This window comes from Myotis lucifugus, unplaced genomic scaffold, assembly GCF_000147115.1.
Source record: "Myotis lucifugus unplaced genomic scaffold, Myoluc2.0 scaffold_8, whole genome shotgun sequence".
NCBI classification, from domain to species: domain Eukaryota; kingdom Metazoa; phylum Chordata; class Mammalia; order Chiroptera; family Vespertilionidae; genus Myotis; species Myotis lucifugus.
The window spans coordinates 291,009-299,091 of NW_005871056.1; the positions used below are offsets into that span (position 1 = coordinate 291,009).

The 8,083-nt window shown below is 44.2% G+C and overlaps 1 protein-coding gene across 1 annotated transcript in view; it reads right to left on the reverse strand.

Moving 5' to 3' along the window:
* KAT2B (lysine acetyltransferase 2B) overlaps nt 1-8,083 on the reverse strand; it is a 65,421-nt gene that overhangs the window by 43,194 nt on the left and 14,144 nt on the right. The window contains exon 3 of the mRNA XM_023749253.1: nt 2,470-2,615. Within this exon, the coding sequence (XP_023605021.1) occupies nt 2,470-2,615 (146 nt within the window). The remainder of the gene's footprint in view (nt 1-2,469; nt 2,616-8,083) is intronic.

Below are 8,083 nucleotides of genomic sequence, written 5' to 3' on the forward strand. Positions count from 1 at the left end.
GCAGCTTCTCACTGAGTTTATTTTCAACACCTAAGACTGAAGGTTTTCCAATGCTACTAAAATGCATAATACAGCCGAAACCGGTTTGGCTCAGTGGATAGAGCGTCGGCCTGCGGGCTGAAGGGTCCCAGGTTCGATTCCGGTCAAGGGCATGTACCTGGGTTGCAGGCACATCCCCAGTGGGAGATGTGCAGGAGGCAGCTGATCGATGTTTCTCTCTCATCGATGTTTCTAACGCTCTATCTCTCTCCCTTCCTCTCTGTAAAAAGTCAATAAAATATATTTTTTTAAAAATGCATAATACATTTTAATTTCATCATTGAGACATATAAGACACAGGAACTGCCTTTCAGAAGCTAAGGAAGGGTGATTTAGAACTTATTTTGCCCAAAAGAATGATTGGGGCGGGGGGGAATGGGGGATAATACTGAATATTTTGGATTTGGTTCCTCAAGCAAATATATTTGCACTGTTAGAGATGAGGAAGGTTAAGAAAGAGAGAGAGAATGTACTTCTAAGCAGAGCGGTGCTTTCCAGCCTATTTGGATGGTTATAAACAGAATCGAGAGGAGGCTGACAGGATGGAAACGTTGATACCACCTTCACTTCCAACAGGGCAGTGGGGGACTGCCAGGGAGCTTAGTTCCAAGGCAAATAATAGCTGCAGTCAAGCAGGCGTTGTTTTTCTTCAACGAAGATCTTTTTCCAAAGAAGCTCTAAACAGTATGAACCTGCCAGGGTTCAATCTGATGACTCAGGCCTCACAGCCATGTCAACAAGCTGTCACCTGGAGTAGCCTAGTGCCTGCTAAAGGCTGTGGGGAATTCAGCTATTCATTCATATTTTCTCTCTCTCTCTCTCTCTCTCTCTCTCTCTCTCTCTCTCTCTCTCTCTCTCTCTTTCTCTCTCCTTCCCTCCTTCCCTCATCTTCTTCTCTCTTTCTCCTCCCAATTAACCTTTTTAGAGTTAATACCTCCACATGACCCCAAAATTTAAAAATATAATTCTCCCTCCCACTATCCCCTATCTATCCCAAACACACTATTAGTTAATAAAAAGGGAGAAGGAAAAATGACATATCAAGTAAATTCAGACCGAAAAAAAAAAGCTACAGAAATTGGACACAAAATTTTCCCTGAGATTCCTAGCAACCAAAGCAAAAGAGGGAACTCAATGGAAAACGTATCTGTCCTTCTCATATACAATGAAGCCCGGCACTCATTAGAAGAAGCAAGTGTGTCCTGGCTGTAAGCTCTGAGTGGAGTGTTTTGGGTTTTGTATTTGTTTTTATAGATCCTTATAAAGGTTACACACTTACAACATAATTCAGTGGTTGCCAACCAGTGGTCCTCGAACCACTGATGGTCCGTGAGGTCCGAAAGGTTGGTGACCGCTGACATAGTTAACAGTGCCTTCAATAACCGGTGTTTTTAAAAAATCACTCCTCTATCAGCCTTCTTTCTGAATCTATGTTTAGCAACCTGAAGTTTTTCTATCTGTTCCCACCACGAGTTTCCCTCCCACATCTGTCAGTCCTGACTGCAATCAGAAACCTGGGGAGACGTGTATCTGTGGAGAGGAAGGGACACGACCCAAAGGAGCCGAGGCAGAGCCACAAAGAGGCAGCTATGGGGAGTGGGAGTGATAATCAGTGACTAGTGTCAACAAGACACAGCGCACAGTGGTAAGATGTCACAACAAATGTGGAAACTCGATTGTTCCCCTTGAAGCATAAGAGTCAAGGCCCTCGGGCCACCCTAACCCCAGCCGCCCCGTGCCCACTGGGCTCCACACGCTGGCCTCCTTGCTGTTCCCACATCACATCAAACTCACTGGGTGCACAGTCTATGTACTGTTCTCTCCAACGCCTGGAAGGCTCTTCCCCCAGCCCCTTTCAGGGATGGCTCCTATCGCCCCATGTGCGTTTCCGCTCAACCGCCATCTCAGAGAGGCCTTTGCTAACTGCCCTTCCTCACTACTGTCTCCCCCCACCCACTACCATCCCTGCCATTCTGATTCCACTTACCCTACTTTGTTTCTCTTCACAGCACTTAGCACCACCTGCAAATATATTATTTACTTGTTGGTTGTCTGCCTCTTCTACTGAAATGTCAACTCCACGAGGGCAAAGACTTTGTCTTGCCCACTGATCTATCCCTCATGCCTACATGAGTGCCATGCACAGAGCAGGTGTGCAAGAAACATTTGTTGGATGGATGAATGGATGGGTGGCTGGAAAGAAATCTGGAAGCATATGCAAATGAAGGCATCCACGTACAAAGGCTCTCAAGCACAGTCATGTGTCCAACGTGTGGTGTGTCATGGAAGAAACGCATGCTTCAGCAAAACCTGAGGGCAAAATGTATCATGAGCTGAGAGCCTTCCCACCCGTGACCTGGGGTACAGGAACGAAGCACATTCGGACAATGAGAGAAAGAAGAAAAGCCTTTTAAAATGTTAAAATCCCACCTTGAATAGGTAGAAATAAACTTGTTTGGTGTCTGCATCCTCTTCCTTATGGACACAGGTAAAGAGATATTCCACATCCAACACGATTCCCAGGAGTCTGTTCATTTCTTCCTCTGACAGATCCTCCAAGTGGGAAACATGAGCAGCTTAAGACAAAGATCAAAGGAACATAGGTGATACGTTAGTTGGAAATTGCAAACAATCTTGACTGCAAAATAGAAAGTTCTCTCTCACGAACCTTCCAGAACACCAGTCCATTCGATTGCATGGTAAGTGGAGGATATTTCTGAACCCCTGTAAGACCGAAGTCTTCTCACAAAACTGACTTGTCATTAAGAGACTGCCACCTTGTTGAGCCTTAGCCTCAAAAAGGGACCAGTGGCTGTTTTCTAAGTCTGGTCGTAATGGTGCTAAATTCTTAATAGATTTCCATATAAGCAAATTATCCGCCACATCAAGAGGGTTTGTGGTTCTAGAGGTGGATCCAGGATTTGGGGGTCTATAGTTGAAGGTCATTAAAACTAAACTCCCTGAAAGTTTAGTTCTAGGTCTTGTGAATAGTTAAGTGGGCCAAGAATATCATATTACTGCAAAGACTGAATGAAGGCCCTTTCCCTCAGCCTTTCTGAGACACACTGAAACCTCAGCCTCTGAAGCAAAGTGCCTACTGGAGCTTGAGATTCAACATCCTCCATGATCAAGCCTCCAAAACCATTTTCCCTACCTCTGCTGTGTCATCTTACTATAGTTAAGTGACCTATCCATTGACCTTCCTCTCTCCCATGCCTCTCGTCTACCCAAATGTAATCCATTTTTCAAGGTTATCTTCTTTAATCCTCAATCCCATAAAGTAGGTTATCAGTAATCCCATTTTACAGCTGAGGAAACTGAGGCTCAGAGAGATGGGATGCTGTTTCATCCCATGTCACTCAGCCAATAAGGAAGAACCAGGGTCTAAAAGGGAAGAATGTTGGACCCAAATTCTAAAGCACCCACAAATTTTTTATGATTAGTTGATTCGCTTCAAGTCCTTTCCCACTTGAAAAGGCCATCTAGGTAAGCCATCCAATACTCACCCACTAGCCCTCGAGCTTCTGTGGGCCAGAGTCATGTCTCTCATTTCTGTGTCCCCAGCACCTATCACTATGCTTGCCCCTTAATGGGCACAGTCCTCTTAGGGGTTGCTCTTGGTGTGCTGGTTTAAAACACTTAGACATGCGCCTGGCTAGTGTTTCTAATGGTTACAGCATCAGCTCAAGCACCAAAGAGTCTCTGGTTTGATTCCAGGTCAAGAGCACAGGTTGCAGGTGCAATTGTGGCCCCCAATGGGGCATGTGCAACCAATCAATGTGTCTCTCACATTGATGTTTCTCTCTCTTTCTCTCTCTCTCTCCCCCTCGCTCCCCTCCCCCCTTCCCCCTCCTCTCCCTCCCTTTTCCTTCCAATCTCTCTAAAATCAGTGGGGGAAAATATCCTCAGGTGAGGATTAACCAAAAAAAAAAAAAAAAAAGCTTAGACATAGAAGTGCTTGAGATGATCTAGAACAGCTGTTCTCAACCTGTGGGTCGCAACCCCTTTGGGGGTCGAACGACCCTTTTACAGGGGTCGCCTAAGACCATCGGAAAACACATATATAATTACATATTGTTTTTGTGATTAATCATTATGCTTTAATTATGTTCAATTTGTAACAATGAAATTGGGGGTCACCACAACATGAGGAACTGTATTAAAAGGGTCGCGGCATTAGGAAGGTTGAGAACCACTGATCTAGAAAGACTAAATATGGACAAGAGTGATAGGCTTTTTCTTGACCTTTTAAGGGAAGATGGACCTGAAGGTTATTGAGGAATACTTCGAGGTGACAGCATGGGTCAGTCTCTCCAGAAACCACAGTGCTCTTGTCATTAAACCACAATCTCAATCAGGAGCCTGGGATAGAAAATTCTGGGAGTACCTTACCCATAATCCCTTCCCTACTACTCCAGAGCACACCTCCTGGCTTCCTGTCCCTGTAATCAGCTCTGCCACCCTCTTGCCCCTCAGGAGCAGCCTTCAACAAAGACTAGAGAAGTTAGAGTATAAACTGCCAAGTTAGAGTATAAACTGCCCTCCCTCACCCCTCAGATGGAATACTGGCTCCCGCATTTTCCCCCAGACTTAAGCACCGGCTGCCCACAGTGAGAGCTGGCTTAGTAACTCACCCTTTAGTGACCACCTTATCCTCCTTGTCTCACTTTTCCACTCCCTACCTTCATCCCAAATAAACTATTTGCACTCAAATCCTTGTCTTGCAGTCTGCTTCTGCAAGGACTCAAACTAAGATATCTGATCAAAAGCAACTTTAGAGAGTGAAGAGGATTAAATACCCAAGAGAGGGGGCCTTCAAAGGTCCATGAGGAAACCAGGTGAATGAGGTTAAAATGCCATGGGCAGAGGCCACCCAACTTAAATTCCTTTCTAATGTGGAAAAGTAATGGGAAGGCAGAGTGATAGGCCCAAGGTCACAGGCCATTGCCAATGAGTGTGCATGTGCACACACCTACACGTACATGGATATACCCCCTATAGAGCATTTTTTGAAGGAAAGAGGGAGGAATGAAATTTTGATGACCTGTCTGCCTAGGATACTGCAGAGAAAATCTAATAATTCATCTAAACCTGAAAATCCCAACAATGTATCATTACATTATCAAATAGAACAGGAGTAATAGACTGAAGTGTTTCTAAGAACTTAAATAATTTACATGGTGGAAAAATTACAAGTATATATGTGTGTGAACACGAAAGCCACTATTAAAATCAATTAGTTTACACTTGGCTATGCAATATGTGGCTTCCTCGCTTTCTAACAGAGGCCCGAAATTAGGCTTCGTTTTAAGTAGTGCATTTGCCAGGTCATTCTTTTCTGAAGACTGCAAAATTTCCCTTGAGGTCAGCCTGAAGCCTTGGGAGACAGGCCTCATTCTGAAGACAAGTAGGTCAAGATTTTTATGTCAGTTATTTACAGAAATAATTTTATTTTAAACTATTTTCACCTTGTAATGTTTTCATCTCTTTCTAGTGATAAGCTATAAAAGTAAACAGTCTGCAATATAACATAAATTCCTTCAGATTCTCCATGTTATGAGACACTCGAAGGTGCTAACATATAGTGCATTTAACTCATAGAAGAATGTGCCATGAGTTATTGTTAAAACCAGTGACTCACAAAACACTTTAACCCACAAAACACTTTACCAAACGAATTCTTTTTTTTTTTTTAAATATATTGATTTCAGAGAAGAAAGGAGAGGGAGAGAGAGATAGAAACATCAATGATGAGAGAGAATCATTGACTGGCTGCCTCCTGCACGACCCTGACTGGGGATCAAGCCCACAACCCGGGCATGTGCCCTTGACCGGAATCGAACCCGGGATCTTTCAGTCCCCAAGCCGACACTCTATGCACTGAGCCAAACCAGCCAGGACTACCAAACGAATTCTTAATCAGAGTTATAAGGAGCTAGATACCCCTATTTTCAGAAGAAAGGGGATGGGGAGAGGTAGGGCATCCCCATCCTTGTTGGATTCCATGGTTTGAAAACTAGTTCAGAACCATCTCCTTACATATTTTGAAGAGAAGATAAAAATTAAAAAATTAAAATGCTTAAGAAGTGAGACCTGCAGAGGTTCATTCCCCTCTGACTCTGCTGAGGAGGAACTCCAGGACCTCTCCTCACATCTCTGGCGGGGGGAATGTAAAGGAAGCAGCAAGTTTCCCAGGAGGGAGGCAGGGTGAAGCTCTACTGGACAAATGAGGGCAACTTTTACAGCAGAGATGGTATCTCTTCCTCTGAGAATGAAGGAAAGGTGGGCTGAGCTGGGCTGGAAGGGGGTGCTGAGGCAGAAGGATGACGCTGTATGGAAAGGGTTAAGCTTCCTAGAATGAATGATGGTAGAGGGAAGATCAGAGGAAAGTAGAGGGAGTAAACCATCTGCCTGAGAAGGAAAGAATAAGGTGGACAAGTTACTACGAAAGAGAAGCTTCCCTCTAATAAGAAAGCCAGATAAGACCAGTTATGACTACACTATAAATACTTAAGTCTCCTGGCTGCCATGCTCCCAGACTCTCCCACTCTGGGCTCCTTTTGACCAAGACTCCTAAAATATATTTTATTGATTTTTTACAGAGAGAAAGGGAGGGGGATAGAAAGTTAGAAACATCGATGAGAAAGAAACACCGATCAGCTGCCTCCTGCAACTCCCCACTGGGGATGTGCCCGCAACCAAGGTACATGCCCTTGACCGGAATCGAACCTGGGACCCTTGAGTCCGCAAGCCAATGCTCTATCCACTGAGCCAAACCAGTTAGGGCAAGACTCCTTTTTGATCTCTGAGCATCTAACTCTGCTTTTTCCTCTCACCGAATCCGCATCACCAGCTAACTCTCCTCAAGCTCAGATCTTCAACACACCTCACCTCACAGTCTTCCCATCCCAACACGGTGAGTGGACCACCATCGTGGCAAACTTGGCTCGAGGAGTAAAAGCCTCATGGCCCTCCTCTAAGTGGGGACTCCCTCTTGCCAGCCCTGTTTCTGCCAGGAGCTGTCATTCATTCCTTCATTGTCCTGTACCTCTCACATATTAGCTACCAGTCACCAGATTCAGCGGAGCTTGCTCATTCTCTCAGAGTCATCACTTTTCCCCACTCCTCCCTCTGTGGTCATTGGGATCTCAAGTCCACAGAACCAAAATAGTCTCCAGACTGTCCTCCCTGCTATCATATCCCTCAAACAACCCCATCTCTTCCAAAGCTGAAGACTGCCCCTGACTCTTGGGGGCTGCTGACCAGAATTAGGTAGGACTTAGTCAGGAGCCCACAACCAACCCCAACCCATGCCAACACCCAGGTGCACTTCACTCTAACTGTAAACTATTTACTTTACTGAAAATCAACTCATATTTAACCAAAAAAGGTCACTCATTCGTGAAAGAAATCCTTCTCTTAATCTTTTCTAAAGAAGCCTTTTGGATGCAAATAGGTTCCCTTCAATGATCTAAGAGCATGTTTTTCTTAAAGAGATATGTCTATTATTTACAAGTGTAGGGATTTAGAAAACGCCTCCTCAAAATGTTCCTCTTTGGCATGTGAATTATTTTGAGCTGAAGGGAGTCAAGAACCTGAGACTCATGAGAATCTTTTACCTCTCCCTTAAAGAATTTAAATTAGGGGCCTTGCCCATAATAAGAATTATCACCAGAAATAACTGTGTTGACCAATCTATATGGCAGGGCAAACTACTTATTACTGAACATCTGTTAACATCCGCAATGACCTTCCTCCCCTCTGAAGCCCCTAAGTGCCTTACCTCATCCTTAGCCCAAAATGTCACATATACCTCATTTTAACTTTGTCTTGGAACCTCTAGTGTATGTGGGATTCCCATGTGTATGTGTGTAATTAAATTTGGTTATCTTCTCTTGTTAATTTGTCTCACGTCAATTTAAGTATTAGACCAGCCAAAAGAACCTAGGAGGCTAAAGTTTCCTCTTCTACACAAAATTGGGAGCATTATTAAAAATAAAGTGAAATAAAAACCTGTAAACTACAATGCACAAATCTACAGCAG